Source organism: Cupressus sempervirens, chromosome 8 (assembly GCF_028749045.1).
Source record: "Cupressus sempervirens isolate cs-2001-9-10 chromosome 8, ASM2874904v1, whole genome shotgun sequence".
Taxonomy (NCBI): Eukaryota; Viridiplantae; Streptophyta; class Pinopsida; order Cupressales; family Cupressaceae; genus Cupressus; species Cupressus sempervirens.
In genome coordinates, this window is record NC_143125.1 from 226,020,703 (window position 1) to 226,041,775 (window position 21,073).

At 36.0% G+C, this 21,073-nt stretch overlaps 1 protein-coding gene across 4 annotated transcripts in view; it reads left to right on the plus strand.

The window, feature by feature from the left end:
- LOC149542315 (dual specificity protein kinase YAK1 homolog) overlaps nucleotides 1–21,073 on the plus strand; it is a 120,188-nt gene that overhangs the window by 27,342 nt on the left and 71,773 nt on the right. For all 4 annotated transcript variants that reach the window (XR_016355452.1, XR_016355451.1, XM_089797292.1 and 1 more), the window contains exon 2: nucleotides 5,184–5,383. Coding sequence is in view for 2 of the 4 variants with exons in the window: in XM_089797292.1 (XP_089653418.1) it covers nucleotides 5,184–5,383 (200 nt within the window). In the remaining 2 variants the exon portion in view is untranslated. The remainder of the gene's footprint in view (nucleotides 1–5,183; nucleotides 5,384–21,073) is intronic.

Sequence of the window (21,073 nt, forward strand, 5' to 3'; positions counted from 1 at the left end):
ATTTGAAAGCAATATTTATCTCAAATAGAGTTACCTCATAATAAAACCTTATCAATCCTCTTGACTATGTCTTGCAACAACGAAAAGAATGTCAGCATAGAGGGATTTTGTCCTCCAGTCCGTGAGAGAAAATCTCCACCATTTCACTGATTTTCATATATTATCCAAGCATGTTGAAAGAGAGCTCTTCAATCGCTTTTATAACACTTTCTAAGAGCTCATCCGCTCACCTTGTCAGTGTGGGATAAACAAAATCACTTTATTCCCCTCCTATTTTTTTGGGATTTTCACTGTTTTGCCCCTATTTTACTATGATTGCTTTTTCCTTGATATTTCAAATGATTATAATTTTTCCTTCAACTTAAGTCCCCAAACATTTTTTTATGTCTCCAATGTATTATTAAATAAAGGGGACCATTTAATTAAAATATTTCCCACAAATTATAGACAATGCATTAATAAAGTTAATCAATTACATCTAACTTTATAAAATAACTTTATTAATGCACAATAAATCATATCAATGATAAATAAAACTTTGTATCGATTTTAAACAATTGCCATCAACATATCACTGCCACTGGATGTCCAATCATGCCCAGAGTGACTTACTATAAATAGTAAGTATGCCTGAAAGTGCTTCAGATCACCTCAGAATGAACTGCGACCGAAACTACTTAGGCCAAATGGCTTCTCAGTCCCTTTTATGTCTTGGTTAGCATATGGGACCACGGGAAATAGGCTAATGACAACATCGTGCTGTGAACACTAAAAAGGGATATTACAAAGTGGACAGTCTGGGGATAACTAGATCTCATGCTTAAGAGATCTGTGAAAGGGCAGTTCTTCAACCTTCTCAAAAGGTGCAGTATTTGTTGAGTTGGCTGTTCTACACTCCTTTTTCCTGCTTGGATGTAGTCTATTCGTTGCTTTAATTTCCATTTTCTACTTTTCCTCCTTTGCCCACAACATTAATAGAATAAACTGTTCTTATTGTGGCATCACTCACCATGGCTATCTTGAGTTTCGCACATATACAATTTAAGCATCAACTACTCTTCCTCTTATTATTTTTTTCTTTCAACATCAATAGAGTAAAGTTTCCTTGCTTCAGCAGTAGTGGGCATGGCTATCTTGGATTTTCCCCACATACAATCTAGTCATCATTTCCTCTCTATTTTATAAAATTGGAACTTGTTGAATCTGCAATGAAAAATAGCATCTCATTCATAGAGATATGGGCTACCAAGAACACTCTTGCATCCATCTAAGGTTACAACATCCATCATTATTCATTCTTAAAACATGTGGAAAGTGCAAATCTAATTGTCCATTTCACGTTGACTAAAATTTTCACAGTTTCAGCCAACCCAAGGAATACAGTTTTGTGTGCTTCTTCATTTCCAAACCAAGTTTCTGTACTTTACTTTGAGAAATAAAATTTTGTTAAGAAAAAGTATCCAAAAGAGCATGGAAATTCCTACTAAACTTGTCCTTGAACTGCATTGGATACCACATTCACCTTTTTCCACAGTTGCAGAGTACATTTGATCATCAGTTTCTGAAGTGCACTCAATCTCTTTCACGGTTTCACCCCATGTGAATTACAGCAGCACTGTTCTTTTTAAATTTCTTGAAGGTTGCAATTCCAGTTTAATATCCTGCAGGCATCTTCATCATGACTTTTCTTGTCAGAGTGTTTGCAATAGCATTTTACCTTGCCTATATCAGTGTTTTTCATTGTAGTATTAGCAGACTTTTTGCTTTTCCATTTGTTTTCTCTCTTTTATGAATCCTTTTCCTGCTGCCTCTCTTTCTTACCTTTGGCTTTCCTTGATTTGACTTGATCTCTTTTCATTTATCTTCAAATTATTATAACAATATTGTAATTTTTAGTTATAATGGTCATTAAGTTTAGAATAGACATTGGGAATATTCTTTATTTTTTAGTTGTCAACTATTTGTCTTAGTTTTAGATCTTACCCTGATTTGTTAAATCATTTGTAATTCGTACTGAAGAAGACTTTTGCTCTTTTGTCAATATCACGTATCTTGTAATTATTATCTCTGTCCTTGGTTTTCTTAATATAGTATTAGTGCCTGAGTTTTGAAAACCTTGGGTTGATGAATATGAGTTCATGTTCGTGGTAGAGAATTTACCAAAGGAAGCTGTACACATTCATACAAAGGTTTTTTGACGAATTTTTAAGTAAATGTTTGGGTCTACTTTTTTGGTGGATTTTTTTAACAAAAGTTGTGGGTTTGTTGGGATTGAAAATCACTACTTTGTTTCTTATACAGATCATTGATTTTTTTGCACAAATTTGTGAATGGATTTCTGAGAAAAATTTGCAAGGGTTTTGTCTGCCAAAACTGTGCTTTTTGACAATATTCACATCTTTAATCAGCCCATTTCATACCATTTTTTCTCCTCAAGGAGTTGCATGACTGGTTGTTCTGGGTGCTGTCATTCTGACGTTCTTAAAAAACGTAAGAGGCCACCGCTGTTACAAATACTTTGTACTCTTCCTCTAAGCACTTAAACAGTTTGCTAGTATTAAGGAAATATTATGTTTCTGCTGTAGTTTCAGTTTGGAATATGGTATGGAATTACGTTTATCCCTGAATCATCTTGATATTCATCCATGGTATGAGAACTAATGGTAATGAATGAACACTTGAAAACATCAAACTTGTCAATTAAAATGCTTGAAGCAAACAGTTTACATCATGTATAAATTTCTGCCATTCAGTAAAACATGCAGCGGAGGTTGCAGATCTGAAGCAGCGCATTGCAGTTCCAAAAACGTTAAGTCCAGGTCTGACACATTCCCTATCTCATACACCAGCAGGTCACAGGTTCTAACAACTTCTTGCAGTGAATTGCGCAACCCTTATTTGCTGAAACTGGTCTGAGAATGACTGCAATAATGCTCAGAATTACCAAGGATGGTCTGCAAATTAAGTTGCAGACAGAAATTACACAACAGTAGTTCTAAACCCTTAAGAAATCTTATCAATCTCCTCTCAGTGAACTTATATATATCTGTTGACCTACCGAATATGCTCAAACTCAGTCGCACATCCCAATATTTGGGCATTTGGCAAACCCCAAGAGCTAAAAGGTAGTCCTCATGCCTTTATCCTAAAGTAATCAATTTGCAATTTAGACCTTCCATGCCCAATGGCCAGGGAAATGACATCACCTAAGTTTTGTCCCCAAGCGATAGTCATGATTTACTCAAGTTTGGCGTCCCAAATCAAGTAATCAAATAGAATTACTTTTATCAACAGATGCTATTCGACCAAAACCTCATGAGCTTAAGATTTCAGGCATCCAAAACAATGCCAGTAAAACATTCTTAAATTTGAATTCTGTCTTTATAAAGACATCACAACTTTCAATAACTCAAATTAGTTAAATTCAAAGCTAACCTCTAAAAACCTCTAGTTTCTATAAATGCAAGCCCTGTCTGGATATACCTCCGAAGATGTACAAACTAGGGTTTTCATCCCCACTTAAACACTAAGCCCCCTGTTGATCCTCGTGTGTAACTGCTCCTGTGAAGCAAGTGACTTTTCATTTTCAGCTCCAATAAACCATTGAGTTTTCATCCCTCAAGCAAGAGTTTGGCAACATACACAAGCTTTCAATCTTCTCTATATGCAACAAATGAGACCTAAGGCTTCTTTCATAACCTTCTTGAGAACTTTCTGGAAAAATCAATATAAAATCACTTTATAATTTAATCAAGCCTTATGTCCCCAAAAAGTGATTTATTTAAATATTAATTATTTCAGGCATTTTAGGCACAAGGTTAAAGTGTCCAACATTTGAAACATTCCATTCTCATTCCGACAAGCTTTTATACTAAGGTGCCCACTAAATTGTTTTAAGTTTTAATTAAAATTACAAATTAGTAAAATCAATTAAAATAGAGCTCAATAATACATCTGAGTTGCAGAAATCGTCAAAATGCATCAGAAAAGGAAATAACCAAAAATCAGCAGAGTTCAGACTTCAGAGCATCCAACCGTATATGGAGCATTGATAATTTAACAATCATATATTAAGGTTTACAATTTTGTATTTATGTCTAGGTATTAATTCCATTTTGGACTATGATTTCCATGGTCAATTTTGATTATTTATTTTTTATTGTTCACTGACATAGATATTAATTTATTGCCACCTCTCTAGAATGTTTAATATCATACAATCAAAATTTTAATAAAATATGCTTTCTTTTTAAAATTTGATGATGAAATTCCTCATATTTTGGACATCTCTCTGCTATTTCTAAAATTCACAATTTTGTCTTTTGTGATTCCAAAACATGTTCCTCTGTCCCGGCTCCCTCTTCTATATTTGAAGTGAAACTTGGCTAAATTTACTGTTAACCCATTGAAATTACTTGTAAAAAAGAGATATCACATGCCTAGAAATGATATTACAGGCTTTTCTTATCTCAAATAAATATACTGATTCAGTGTGACAAAATTGCTACGAAAACTGCTCAGGAATTTCAGTTGAGATATGTCCTTTTGTGCTTTTTTACCATGAAGAGAAACAGAAACATCAATTTGCTACAGACGGCAAGGAATGCAAGATAGGAATAATTTCTAATTGTCCTTCTCTAAGGTAATCTAACTTTTGCCAAACTAGTATTGGTTTCAACAACTAAGCTAATGATCAACATCTTTATTCCATGCCAAATTTGGATAATGACCACATAATGTGGTTTTCCAATGCCTATAAACAAGTTAGAGGTTATGGATGAAAATGATTTTAGAAATAACATGTTCTGATGATGAAAATTAATAAATCTTTATACCTTAATGCATACAGTTTGCTTTGGCTATTTATGTGTTTGCCTGTGATTTATTTGTTCTTGCCGTTTTTGGCAGGTAATTTGGTTTTCCAATGTCATAAGTCATTTTTTAAAATTATACATATCTACAAGAAACTTTTGTTATTTACAATTGGTCTTCTTATTCAAAATTTAGTTTATACTTTCTTCTCCTTTAAGTATGATTTCCATCTTAAAGCTTTTCTACATCATCATTCAAGATAAAGATATTTTGCTCCAAACATGTCGACATGAACATATTTAATGTACATGGTGGTTGTAGATCAAATGTTTATCGTGATGTTATTAATTTATGTTATTTGATTTGTGTAGCTGGTGGTGAGACTGACAAAGGATATAATACAGACATATCATGTTTGTAATCCTGCATTCACATACTCTGAAAATTTCAACCCAAAGCGCTACCTTACAAAACCTTCCACGGGAGTGCTGAACGATGGTCTGGATAATGCAAATTCAGACTATATTTTAACAGTAAATGCTGTGCTGGTGAACTCAGATAGAAATTGCAGGTACATCAAATCTCTTTGTACTTGTTAAGAGTTCTCTATTGCATTATATTTTTCCAATATGTTCTTGCACAGAAAATGATCTGTTTGTCTAGTCATTCATCGACACAATTTTTTTTTTACGCTTAATTAAATTAATTAAACCATACTAATATAAACATTTCCTTTTCTCTCTGTTGTATATATGTGCTAAATAAGTGATGCTTTTTCACGATTATGTTCATGGAGCAATATAATTGTTGTAGTCTTGGTAGCATGATAACTGAAGCTTTACTGCCATTATCATTTGACTGTCAATTTGGTTTGGTTTTGGACATTGTAAAGATCCCATTTATGCATAGGCAGTATTTGAGAGAGTAAAGATATGACCTCAATTATAAGGTACTAATAAAGGAAGCATAAATATTATACTTCATTTTTAAAGATAAGATAATATAATTTTCAAGTTAAGTTGCAAGACCAATTGACTATTGGCATGCTTACACAAGGAGAATTTTTAATCAGCTTCATTTACCTCAAACCATTGGTTGTTTAATTGTGTTTCAAATTTAAATGATCAGTTATATAAAGAATTTTTATTTTATAAATTGATATATGAATATATCCTATGTTACATGGGGACATGTCCCCTATTTTTGTCCCTCTTGGAAATGTCCTGGAAACACATTCCCTGCCATTCCCCCCTCCCTGTACCCAAAACACTGGAACATTCAAAACCAATACAAGTCAATGTTTTTCTTAAGACAGAAAAGTAGAAACAAAGCCAAGTGGGCTTTGACATTAACTAATGGTTCTAAGCTGGCCCTAAGTTGAATCTATGTTTCATGCATGCATCAAAGTGTTGGCATTGCAGGCTTATTTGGTGTCTTAGACAAGACATTTTCTGATTTCATCATAAATGTTGTCATTAAAAGTTATATAAGCATAAAAAAATATAGAAAATATTTAGCATATTTGAATAAATACGTGTGTGCGCATTTGTGTATATACATATACATATACATATACATACACATACACATACATACATACATGAATACACACACACACACACACACACACACACACACTATATATATATATATATATATATAGAGAGAGAGAGAGAGAGAGAGAGAGAGAGAGAGAGAGAGAGAGAGATTGTATACTGCTGTCTCCTGCCATCCCCTATTTTTGGCCCTCTACAAAATGTCCTGGAAATGTGTCCCTGACTGTCCGTCCCCAAAACGCTGTGGAACATAGAATATATCTGATTCTTGAAGGCTGGGTGTTGTTTAATGGTATTTTGTTACAGTACCAGTTGTATATCAACACTACCAATTGCAACAATATACAAAGAATAACAGTACATATGATTGCATGTGTATAACATTTTAAATGTTTTATCGAATGTAGTGCTTACTTACAATGACAGTTGATCAGGGAGGGCCAAGAGTCAGATATCTCCACTGACAATGAAAATTGTATTCAAAGGAATCAGTTCTTGGTTAAACAATGACCATTGGTAACTGTTGTGACCATTATCACAGCACCGCCCATTAATATGGGACCCCTATCCTAGTTCTTCCGATTGGCTCTTTTGTCGTTAGCATGGCCCTTTTATTTTCTCTTCATCGGTATCTCTTGGTATTGGTCTCTCAGACCGAGAAGTGAGTTTTAAGAGGTGATGACATTTAGACAAAGGGGACACAAAAGTGATCAGCGTGTCAATCTCTCTGAATAATAGATGTTGGATTGAATTCAAGGAATCCAAGTCATGCTGAAATGCAGAAACATCAAGTTAAGGAATCTAGACATAATTGAAATGGTGTCTTCCATGTCATGATTGAGCACCAAAGAATTGATGAAGTATATTAAATAAGATCCAACCCAGGAGAGGAAGATGTCCTGCCGCACATGAATTGGCCATGTTAATGGAATAGGGAGGCATTTCATGAGGACACCCAAATAGTTCTCAAAGGCACATTCTTCTGAGTAGAAAATTTTGCTTACATCAAGCTCTTAGTGGCAAAACAACATAGTCTTTGAAGTGTAATTTCAGTGCATTGCTAAAACATGATCGCAATAGGAATTGAGGCTAGGAAGTCTCCTCTCAACACTCACAAATGTCCTTAATCGGCCTTCACATCATTCATAAACCCTCAAGTTAATCCTAAGACTATGGCAACATGAAGAAGTAAATAGGCGATAGTTCATGGTGTTTACCCTACCCTGCTCCCACTTTTGATCAAATATAGGATACCATGTCAAAGCGTAGATATCTCATTCCCTGCACAATGCATGCACAATGGTGCCAATCTAGGCGGTTGTAACTATCCAACAAAAAAAGAAGGCTAGTCTTGGTGATATGCCAAATCATAGGGGCAATAGCAATAAAGAACACCTAAGCATTGAATTTGATGCTCCAAACTCTCAACAACTGTTGTGGAGGATTTGATCATGTTACGAATTCTAGTTTACAAAATGTTGCGACTGTACATCCTCTCAGGAAATAGATGACATTTTCAACCATCTCATGCCCAGAGACAGAGCAAAACCATGCTAGTTTGTCCATCGTGGATCACAAATCGTGAATGACATTGCCTATTTGTTGGGAGTCCAGAAATCAAGGAGTGTAGTTGAACACTTGGGAAGGAATGATCAACAAATATAATCCATGACAAGAGGAAAGCCATCCTTTCCTTAATCCTTAGAGCGCACTTTTGGCACTATGAAGGATTTTGTCCGACACAGATGAAATCCATGACCTCTTCTAATGTGTGCCCTCCTTAATTTGTGGAGTGGGATTTTCATGCTATTCTGGATTGAATCCCCCAGGGATAAAATCTGCAACAACTTCAACACTTTGCTCTCCACCTTTTTCAAAGCACATTTTTATGTGCATTGAGGAAATTGTCCAAAGCAAAGGAATCAGGGACACCCTTTGTTGGGAGCGCACTTTTGGCATTGTTGTGTATTTTGTCCAGCACAAAGAAAATCCTTGGTGGGCATAAAACACACTTTCTCCTCACTACTAGGCGGGAAATGGATTAAGGCATGGAATCTTGGCATCATGAATAAAATCCACGAGAGAAAGAAAAATGCACTAGAGTGCATATATGTGTTAGTCAAGGATAAAAAATTCTTGCCTCTTCCAAACTGTCGGTCACTAAAGGATGAAATTTTGGAAAAATCCAAAAAAAGAAAATTCAAAATTCAAAAAATTTGAGAAAATGTGGAAATTTGGAAAAATTGAAAAATCTTGGATAATGAAAAAAAAATTGAAGATCCAATATGTTGTTGAAAAGTAAATAGGTTGAAAGTTTTGAAATTTTGGAAAAATCCATGATAGTGAGAAAAATAAAAAATTCAGTAGCACAAAAATTCTCAAAATTGTGGAATTGACATGTCTAAATGGAAAAAGGTTGAAATTTTTTGAATTTTGGAAAAACCCCAAGACTCAGAAAAATTTGAAAAATCTTGGAAGACGGAAAAATCTGGGAAAATTTCAAGAAGTGAAAATCGTTCAAGAAAAACTTAAAAATTTGGAAATTTGGGATAAATTAAATCTTGTGAAATTTTGAAAATTGTGGAATGTTGGAAAATCAATCGAAAAGATAATTATTGGAGAAAATTCTTAGAAGGATGAAAAAGTTGGATTTAAAAAGAACAATTTTCTTTTATGGAAAATCAAAATAACTTTTCAGGAAGTCTTTTGGGTTTACATAAAAAATTAAAAATAAATTTTAATCAATATTTAATTTGATAATTTTTGGAAAATAATCCAATTTTTTTTATTGAGGAAATTGAAAAGAAATTTGATTTTTGCATTAAATCAAGAAAATTGATTAAATATTGAATTTTCAATGAATATTTAATTGATTAGTTTCCAAAAAAAATCAAAATTGGATGAATTGGAACTTAGCTTCATTGTGAAGCTAAAATTGTCAAATTGGAAACTTTTTGAAAACAGGAGAAAAAGTGACAAATGACACATAAATCATTCCAGATTGGAATCTTGGTGACTAAGTAAAGCAACTACCTAATTTTAGCTTGTAGTTTTAAAAGAAACTCTTTAGAAGGATGGCTTATATAATCAAACTATTTCATTCTTTCTCTCTCACACACATGAAGTTGCATAACAAATTAAGAGCAAGAGTGAAATTTAGAGAGTTTGTGAGAAAGATTTCTGAAGAAATTTCGCGACCCTCGAGGAGAGAGGATTTTTCTTGGAATCTGAAAAAGATAGCAAACTTCATCAAGAAGAGCTTTTTCAATAAGTTGTGGAAAATTACATGTTTCTTGAGAAAAGCGTGAAAAGTGAATTCCTAGGAGAAGAATTTGGAAATCTTGACAAAGTTCCCAAATCTTCATCTTTTGGAGGAATTTTCTCTTCTTTTTTATGCTTTTTCGCGTATTCTTACATTTGAACATTTTTTGTTTTGTAGGAATAAGGAATGGAAAAACCCCGAGGAACAACAGAGACATGAGGACAGTCGATAAAGAATAAAAAGAGAGGATTCTATCCCGAATCCAAATCATGTCAAAGTGGGTAGAAATTGGAGATACAAGCCTTTGCAGCCTTGATTTGAAAGAGTTCAATTGGAGAATGTTTGGATACAATGACCATCATCCTACACACTTGGCCACTAGGTGTTGGTTCCCAAAACTGCAGATTGGAATCCTGCGAGTCTTGCCAACTTGATGTTGGGATATCCAATTAGTTAAGGCCAACTTGACGGAATTGAACAATGTAGTCCGAGTTCCCTGCACTTCTGGCTCTGCAAGGCCAACGCGGGTGCACTTGATCTTGAACAAAACACTTATGCCCAGGATGCTTATAGTAGAATGTTTAAAATACAAATATAATGAAAGCTTCCAAAATGGCAAGAATATTAGAAAGCTAATAAAATTGCAAATTATGAACCGAGAATAATAAATGAATATATTAATGCTTTTAAAATAAGAATAAGTATGGATTAATGCAACAAATGAATATATTAATTCTTTAGAGGAAAGATATGAAATAATTGCGAGTGTATGAATTATGAAATCATGAATAATATAAAGATTAGTGCTTAATTAAATGGGCAAACAAAGTCAATATTATAAGTTGAAACGTACAACTTTATAAAGTTCAATATACTTAAACTATAAACAGATTAATAATCCAGACATGACAGATCAATTATACGGACACAATTTTAAACTAGTCTAGAATGCATTTTAACTCCTGTGATATGGAGACAAACTAGACATAAATATGGAAACAATTATATATTTCACAATATCTATGTTTATCAAGTTTAAAATGCAATAATGATTCAATCCACTTGTCCGAATATTAAAATATTTATAGAAATTAGTAAAATATTTATAAAGGACACAACTTAATAATATTTTAAGCTCTAATGCAAATAAATACAATAGATAGATTATGTTGGAAATAAAAATTGCACTAGAGACACTCCTACGGATGATCCATCCAATGCAATTCGATTCCAGAATGGCATATAAAAATTTATTTCAAAGATCCAATATCCATGGGCTTAGTTCAAAATTTCATTTCTTTACCAATGAAAGAATAAAATATGTCAAAGAGCATATAGTACGCAAACATTAGGAAGACTATATCAAATTGTATATCAATATATATTGTCTATTGTTTTATATCATATATTTATAAGTCATGAAAAGGTGCGAATAAAAAGTTACCTCTCTTCACATTGTTGAAAATAGTAGCTGCAATAGAGATCTTTATCTCTGGAAATATGAACATTATTACCGTTATTGTCATCTTCAGCTGAAAAGGACACTTAAAGTTTAATTTGTAATATTATAAATGTAAATGACATGTGTCATTCTCATGCATTGAGGCATGAATATTCGAAGAGTCATATTTAATAATAGGAGTTATGAGAAACTCAAGAGATCTTCGGTTAGAATATGAAGAGTCTCTTCTGTTGTTATATATTCGCATCATGCGATAACCATTGTACATTTGAACATTTCATTATCAATAAAGATATTTTGTGTTGTGTGGCTGGCTTTTTCCCTTCATTCTCGAAGGGTTTTCCCAGGATATTTTTGGTGTTCTTTATTTCAGTTTTATCTCTCTCATTGCTGATTATTTCATAGTTTTCTGGGCTCAAGTTTCAACATGGTATCAAAGCCTAGTTTGATATCAGCAATAAGGGACTCTGAGTTTGATCTATTGTTTGTTCATTGAGTTTTTGGTTGTGTGTGAACCAGTGGCTGCGTTTTTTTTTTTTGTTTATTTAGTACTGATCATATTGGTTATGTTTCAAAGTGTCTATTATTATCCGTAGTCTCAGATTGTTGGATCTGTATATATCTTTGTGCCTTGTGTGTGCTTACTTGGCACCGTGCAGCTATACCGATCTGTTGGTAGTGAATATCATTTACTGACTATTTATATTTTGGGTTAATCAATTTATTATTTGAGTGTTTCTATGGTCGGAAGTTTCATTTTCATTATGCATGTGAAAATATATATTTTTTGGAGTATCTCTGCATCCTAATAACTTGTTAGTAACCGACGTCTTTTCTATTTTCGTGCTTCCATTTTTTTACTTTGACACGTTGGCTCTATCTTTTCCGTTGGTTTTTGTGGATATTTGTAACACCCGTGTTTGCTTTATGTCTTGGCATCTTTCACGTGTCAAGTGATATCATGTGTTACGTGCAAGATCATTCCTCCATTACTGCTCACTTCAGCGTTCATATTCTTTTTGAATATTTGCGATGGTTTCCACCCTCATGCAAAATAAGGCAAATCTGAGGTTTCTAGAGGTTTGCATTGCACTCACTCAGGTTCGACACTGTAACTTGGTTGGTTTGTCGAGATTCTCCGTTTCCAAGCATTACAAGTGTATTATGATCGAGTATGTGGATTGTGAGAGTTTGGAGGAGTTGCTCAGTGGTAGTATTTGTAACTTGAGTTGGGAGACTAGAGTTAAGATTGCACAAGGGACTACTCGTGCACTGGTTTACATGCACGAGGAGTGTAGAGTTAACTGTGGCAGTCCGCTTGTTCATGGGGACATTAAGCTGAGTAATATATTTGTGAACGTTGAAGAACAAGAAACCGTTTTCAGTGATTATGATATCACTCCTCTCATCTAGAATTACTCTAGGTCTTTTAAGTTTTAGGGATTCTGTGGATATGCGAGACTTTGTGTCTTCTTTGTGGTCATCTACGAGTTGTATCGTTGGGAGAATTGGGTGGATATGCATGGATGTTATAAAGATATCCAGCCAGCATGCGACATTCCTTCTTCTAGTCATTACCTCCAAGCAAATTATTATTGCTCTTGGACCTGATGCTGTATGAGCCCGTTTCCATGGTAGAGACCATTCGTTTCTTAGAAGTCTTCACAGTATGAGCCCGTTGCAAGGAAAAGAGACTTTGGATGGTATATCAGGGTTCTGTACAAAGTGGACGTGTGCAGTTCTTTGCATGAGGCGTCCCATTAATCTTACAACAGTTTGGAATTATTTAAAGGTGCATGTCTTATGCATGAATGCATTATTTATCTTCTCAAAGGGATGAGGTCTTACATGCATGCTATGAATTCACATCAGGAGAGACTAAGACTACATAAAGATAAGTATCGTATCATAATTTTTAATAGCTGGTAACAGTATTGTCTTCCAATATTTATTTCTATATATGATATTTACTAATCTCTCTTGATTGCAAATGGATGCAATTTTTTTTTTTTTTTTGAATGTTTATTCACAGACACATTCACAGGGATAGTTTCTTCAGATTTTGATATAATAATCAATATCAAGGAGAAGTTTATAAGTATTTTGTGTAAAGTTCTTTTATCTGATTTTGTGATCTCTGATCTTTTGAGCGACCTTATTCTAGAATGAATACTTGAGGAATCCATTTTTGCAATAAGAGGACTGCCCTAGTTGATCATTCATTTGGGATTATAATGGAATTTTTTGAAGAAATTAATCCTAGAAGATAAATATCTCCTGCTAACATGCATGGTGTCTTCTTGCAATTTATTTTTGAGCTATCCTTTCACTAGGAATAATGAATATTCTAATATTGGTTTCTATTAGAATTCATATTATAAGTCATTAATCCATACTTTCATTGCAGGAGAAAAGTAATGATTAAGAGGGAGATGATTTAGCTTCAGAGGGAGGCTTCATAGTTAAGAGGGAGTGTCTATGGAATTCCCTTGATTCTCATTTATGATTATGATGTTTGTGATATCTGTAAAATTTGAGACTTAAATGGAACTAAGTCTTGTTATATACATGTTTCTAATGTTTGTGTTTTTGAGACTCGTGTTGGAAAAGAGTTTCAATTGTGATTTTATGAGTTATTATTTATGTGAAATCAATAAAATGAGATTGTAAGATCAGCTATGATAACTCTTTCACTATGCGATAGTGAACATCATGTTGAGAGAGTCCACGATGTCATCACGTTGAGATATTCCGTGATGGGAGTTAGATGTCATGTTGAGAGATTCCATGACAGTTCACGCTGATAGAGTTCGTGAACAAAGGCTTAGCTGTGAGTCTTGCAAATCTTTTGATTGATTCCATGAATATGATTCATCATTACAGGTTTTCATGTTGAGAGATTCCATGAATGTGATTAATTGTTACAAGTTTTCATGTTGAGTTATTCCATGAATATGATTGGTTATTATAAGTTTTCATGTTGAGTTATTCCATGAATATGATTGATTGTTACAGGTTCTCATGAATATTATAGAATATATCATTAACATTTTAATTGCAGTTTTGTGTGCTAAAGATCTCTCTCTGGCTAAGAGGGAGTGTTGAAAATAGTAGCTGCAATATGTTTACCGTACAGGTAAAGTAAATGAACGCATACAGAAAGTAACAGCAGAACAGTAGCATAATATTCGCAATAGTAAGTGAATGATGATTTACAATGATCCCAAACGGGATATAAATACTACTCCTGAACCTTCCCGAAGGAGTCTGTCGGCCACAATTATTCTATCCGTTACAAACTATTTACCGCCGGACCGTCGGCTACGGAATACCGAAACACCGCCGGACCGTCGGCTACGGAATACCGAAACACCGCCGGACCCATCTAGTCGGCTAACACCATCCCCCCCAAAAAGAAAAGTCGTCTCCTGACGACTGACAAAATATCTGAGACAAATTAACAAACAAAATACATTAACAAAGTGACTACAACAAGAGAAATCTGCTTCTATCACATCACTTCCACATTCATCCCGTTACATCTGTAGCCTCTGCTAACACAATACTGTCTCCTCAAGCTGCCCTTGATAGCCACCTGTGCTGTTTTCTCTGTTTTCAATTCCTCGGTACCCCAAGCCAAGTGTCGCTGCACTGCCTCCAACCGGATGATCAGCTCCTCCCGAGCTCTCTACGCATCCGCCTAGACAGCCTCACAGCCAACACCTTCTCCCACTACCTCTGGTACATAGAAAGTCCGTGCCTGCAGCAACTTCAACTCTTCTCAACTAGTCAGACTCCCACGACTGATATCCGCCACGACTGGGGGTCCAGGGGGCAACGCCCCCGGCGGGGTCGAGGGGCAGCGCCCTCGCGGGGTCCTGGGGCAGCGCCCCGGGTGCGCTCCCTGTCGCAGTACAGGGCTGCCCCTCGCCGCCAAGACCAAATTAGCACTTCGAAACCTACACAAAAATGCAAGGAACGCACCATTTCTGTTATTATCTGCCAATTCTGCACTCTTTCTGGCAACCACGGATGTGTCCCCTTCCCTTTGGCATCATCCATCACTCATTCTGAGCAACTTGATTTTGTCGTCGTTTTTTTTTTTTTTTTTTTTCTTTATAAGTGCTAATTTGGTCTTGGCGGCGAGGGGCGCTGCCCCTCGACCCCGCCCTGTACTGCGACAGGGAGCGCACCCGGGGCGCTGCCCCAGGACCCCGCGAGGGCGCTGCCCCTCGACCCCGCCGGGGGCGTTGCCCCCTGGACCCCCAGTCGTGGCGGATATCAGTCGTGGGAGTCTGACTAGTTGAGAAGAGTTGAAGTTGCTGCAGGCACGGACTTTCTATGTACCAGAGGTAGTGGGAGAAGGTGTTGGCTGTGAGGCTGTCTAGGCGGATGCGTAGAGAGCTCGGGAGGAGCTGATCATCCGGTTGGAGGCAGTGCAGCGACACTTGGCTTGGGGTACCGAGGAATTGAAAACAGAGAAAACAGCACAGGTGGCTATCAAGGGCAGCTTGAGGAGACAGTATTGTGTTAGCAGAGGCTACAGATGTAACGGGATGAATGTGGAAGTGATGTGATAGAAGCAGATTTCTCTTGTTGTAGTCACTTTGTTAATGTATTTTGTTTGTTAATTTGTCTCAGATATTTTGTCAGTCGTCAGGAGACGACTTTTCTTTTTGGGGGGGATGGTGTTAGCCGACTAGATGGGTCCGGCGGTGTTTCGGTATTCCGTAGCCGACGGTCCGGCGGTGTTTCGGTATTCCGTAGCCGACGGTCCGGCGGTAAATAGTTTGTAACGGATAGAATAATTGTGGCCGACAGACTCCTTCGGGAAGGTTCGGGAGTAGTATTTATATCCCGTTTGGGATCATTGTAAATCATCATTCATCTACTATTGTGAATATACTACTGCTGTTCGTGTTCTATTGTCTGTATGCATTCATCATCTTTGTCTCTACGCTAAACACAATAGAGATCTTTATCTCTGGAAATATGAACATTATTACCGTTATTGTCATCTTCAGCTGAAAAGGACACTTAAAGTTTAATTTGTAATATTATAAATGTAAATGACATGTGTCATTTTGATGCATTGAGGCATGAATATTCGAAGAGTCATATTTAATAATAGGAGTTATGAGAAACTCAAGAGATCTTCGGTTAGAATATGAAGAGTCTCTTCTGTTGTTATATATTCGCATCATGCGATAACTATTGTACATTTGAACATTTCATTCTCAATAAAGATATTTTGTGTTGTGTGGTTGGGTTTTTCCCTTCATTCTCGAAGGGTTTTCCCAGGATATTTTTGGTGTTCTTTATTTCAGTTTTATCTCTCTCATTGCTGATTATTTCATAGTTTTTTGGGCTCAAGTTTCAACACACACTACCTAATCGGGCTTCAACTGAATGATTGTGATATTAACGTTTGACCATAACAAATCAAATAATCGCCATTCTTTGCATAATGAAACCTTGCTTGAAACTTCGACAACCAACTAAAGTTTTAATTAGGAGTTTATTAGATATATCTTAAATATGCAACGGAGGTTGGGAAATCATTGTAGAAACCTCCACGATTTGCATCCCTATATTCTCCATTTGGCGTAATCTCTCTGCCTTCACGTTCATTGCTGTGATGAAGGAAATGATCGGGTTTTTTGCACAAACTGATACTCCTTATCTCAGACTCTATAGACCTTTCATGAATGAGCCAAGCCTTTCTCCTTTTGCATACACGTTCATTACACCTGGAACAAAACAAAGTATTATTAGATATTATGCATGTGAATGAAACAAAAATCGATAACAGATGATTTGAAAATCCTATGGCTCCTGATAAAGAGCATATGACTATCAAAACTCAGTAACAACATGAGTGATGGTGATATTTTCTTGAAGGCTTAACATGACCAAGGTAACGGTTGTCATGAAATATGCATCATCCTTCTTCGGTGAGATTTATATGCTTGTCTGTACGTTGATACTTCACATATTCCTGTGGTTTTCTTTAGGATACTATATTTGTTCAAACATTATTCCTTTCTCTCAGCCCTCTTTGTGACCTGCAAGTTATACCTTGATAAGTCTTTTGCTGCGGCAAGTTATTTTACTATATCTGCTTAATTTGTTCAACTAATTGCTTTAATGTTGTCTTTGTTTGATGATGTTGGAGTAACCACAGAGAATACACACTCGTGCTACGTTTTTGGAGAGCTTACAATTGTTGGCGTAAATAAGTGTTCACTTATTACACTTTACTTAGGTTAATGCATTATTTTATTATTTATTAGGATAGACACCTAGGACTTTGCGTACTGTTATGAGTTGTCATGTTGACAACACAGAAGTAAGCAACTCTAATTTAGCACATGGTGTCTACAACACTGGAGTTTGCATAATTAACTTAATTGTCATGTTGACAACACAGTTATTCGCACTCTTAATTAAGCATATGGTGTCTACAACATAATTTTATGTGACACACCTTTGTAGGCTTATCCTCTCATCATCGCACTAACTCTTGTGCTTAATGGAGGATAATCCACACTTGGTGGAGATGTGCTTAGTTGTGAGGCTTATCATATTGCTAACTCCTAGACATTCTAGAAGCATTCCAGAGGCCTTTATATACAGACACTCCTAGTGTATATGTACATGAATTGAATATCATATTGTTATTCTGATCATACTTTGTTGGTCTATTCTGTGCTTGTGCTTGAGTTCCTTGATCTTGGGTGATTTTGCCCTAAGGCAAATTCTTACAATAATTACTCCTCAACTGCAAATCTGGATATCAACATTTGGCTGTGTAATTTCTTAGACCTGTGGCTATCTGTGTTGTATATGCCTCATCATCCTGAAGGTAAACGTCAATGGCTCCATACAACCCATCATGAACAGGTCTTGCCAAACCAGATATAGATTCAGCAAGATTGATAAACTTGGACAGAGGCAGGTGTGTATCACGAGCAATTTCTGTCGGGTATCCATCAATAAGTTTTTCAACACTTGATCTTGGCACTATAAGTCGCAGAAGTTGATAGTCAGCCTTCAGAGAATCCTATATTTTAGAAGATCTTATTCTCCTCATTGTGCAGTCATAGAATTTGTCACTGTCACTTAATTTTCTTGAGAGCTGCAAAGCTGATATTCTTAGTAAATCTAACTATATAACCTGTTCAGCTCATCAAATTTTCTTGAGAGCTGCAAAGCTGATATTCTTAGTAAATCTAACTATATAACCTGTTCAGCTCATCAATATGAAAGGTTGATGATGTCATATCAGACTCCAAATCAGACCTGTCTTCTACCATTAAAAATATCACTCCTGCTTTGTCTCTAACTACCTGAACATCAACATGCCCATATATCAGACCTGGGAATAATCTGTAGCTCAAACTTTACATCAGCAGTATATTCTTTGTAAAGTCAGAACCATGGAGTAAAAGTGAACAGTTAGTCAGTCTCTACTCTCTACGCAATAATCATGACCCTTCTTCTCCCTTACTACAGAATAACTGTAACTCCATGAATCCTTCCCACTATATTTACTGTCTTTTTCTGTATACTGATAATATCTGCATCTATATTTGTTGAAACTCTTGAGATTGCATTGTGCTCTATTTCAAATCCTTTTACTGTAATAAGCCCTTCAGGAGTTGGAAATGCCCCCAGGTTGAGGATGATATTATACTGAAGCACACTGGTGGTAACTCTCATGCACCTTTGAGTAAGGTTTGATCACAACCTCATGTCTTTATTGATCTATTATTTATCTTCTGCAAGCTTTGTTAAATATGAATGAGACTAAAGATAACCTTATCATTATCTCCAACAATACTTTATAAATAGAGACTTTAAATTTGTAAAAATTTGGGCTCCATCACCAGGATCCTGAGAAATGGAATTGTTGCTGTAACTGGTTTCCCTCCTGCCTTTCAGCATCCAGAATTGATTGTAGAATGCGCCAAGCATCATAGTTGCAGAGATAGAACAATTAAGGATTCAAATGTAAACATTCTTGTAGATTTTTCTCTAGCATCCTTCACACCCTAGGATGGTGACAAAAATACAGGAGTGGGCACTCAGAGTCTGTGCTGTTGGAATTCAGTTCTGTGAAGAAATAATCAACAAGAAATGGTTGAAAATGAATAAATCGCATCATTTCAAGCTTCCTAAGGAACTTGTATGGCTTGACTTGTAGTGATAGTATAGCGACATGATCATGATGCTTAGTCGCATTTTTGGCGTGCCTCATTCCGATAAACTTGAATCTTGGATGTGGTACTTCGTTGAGTAGGTGGTGGGAGAAGGCGATAGGATAGATTGTGTTGGACTCATAAGTGGTAACCTGAATGAACAATTGATGAATCTAGAGCACACATGAAAGTTTTACATGAGCTCTTATGTCATCTATATGCTAGCAAGAAGGATGAATTATGATGCACTAAGATGCGAAGGACCGATTGGGAGTGGAACCCAACGTTTGAAAGTTCATGAATGCTACCTGCATTTGCATTTGTATTCTAGGGATGATTATGTAAGGGTTAATGATAGCTTTTCCATGTGGATAGTGAGGACCCTACAAAGAAGTTGCATATGAGATTATCAGTTGACACAATGAAGTTGGTGGACTATGGTGCTTGGTTCATCTAATTCCCACCTTTTCATACATCCGAGTTTAGGGATTTTCCATGGAGCCGTGCAAATTTTTGAGGTACCCAATAGATAAGATGCTCTTGTTGGAACTCACTCGTCAACTCACAGTCTATGACAAGATTCAGGAAGGGAAGAGGAAGTTGGGATTGCATTTCCCAATTTTTGTTGGAGAAGGAAAATCTATGACATGCCCATGTCTAAAGGCAGCAGAGAGATAATCGGATGAACTCCGTTTCTTTCATCTTCTTCTTTATCCGAAAAGGTCTGATTTTGATCCCAACAACAAGATCAGGTTGCTAGTGAGATCAAAGTACCAACATAAAGTTCACCTCGAAGATTTTTGGGCAAATGCTACGGATGAGCACAAAATTAGAAAAAGATTGCATTCAAGACCGCCGTTGAGCATTTTCACAACATGTAACATATTCCAAATTCCTGATCAAATGGACAAGGATCCAAATGTGGTGCCAAAATGATTCAATCTAGAAATGACAGCTCATCAATATGATTAGGAAAAAAAAGAGGTCACAGATCTAGACACTCTTGCAAGGCCAATTTTGGATTTTACAAAGTTGTGGATTAAGCGTAAAATCACTAAACTAGTTGTGCTAGCAAATGGATTTGCATATAGATTAATTGGCTACAGAGCACTCAGGGATGAAAGACTAGGGCAAACATCCAAAGGGAGTATTGAAGAAAGAACTCCATCAAAAGGTGTAGAAACCAAGAAAGGGAAAGAGGTAGCTTGAGAAAAACATCCTAGGAGTGGGATAGATGTCCAAGAACCTCAACAGAAGAAGCAAAAATCTAGAAATATTCCCTCTTCTCTGAGTCACATTCCCAGTGTTTAGGAGATAGAAACATTTGAAAGGCAGGAAGAAGAGACAAGCATAAGGAGATTTTAGCAAGAAGAAAATTTGGCCAGGCTAGTAAATGACAGACTAAGTATAAATGCCTAAGAAGAATTTGTGCAAGGGAGAGGAAAAGATCAAGATAGAGCTATGGAGGAAAGCGAGAAATGATGAAAGCTAAGGTTGGTCCAAAAGAGGAAGAAGCTCTTGCAACAACGATACAAATTTCAACAGTAGGGGTTGTAGCTCCTGAAGTGAGGGTGGATAGTCCAGGAGGTGGAGAGGAGATCAACATTCAAGTGGTCTAAAGGAAGGAACAATTGGTGATCCTAGACGACCAGAGTATACCCATTCCAGAACGGTTAAAGCAATGAATTTAGAAGAGTCAACAAAAGGGGTTGATCAGATGGTTGAATTGCAAGAAATTTTGAACTAAGCAAACCAATTCGAAGAACAAAGGAAAGAAAAA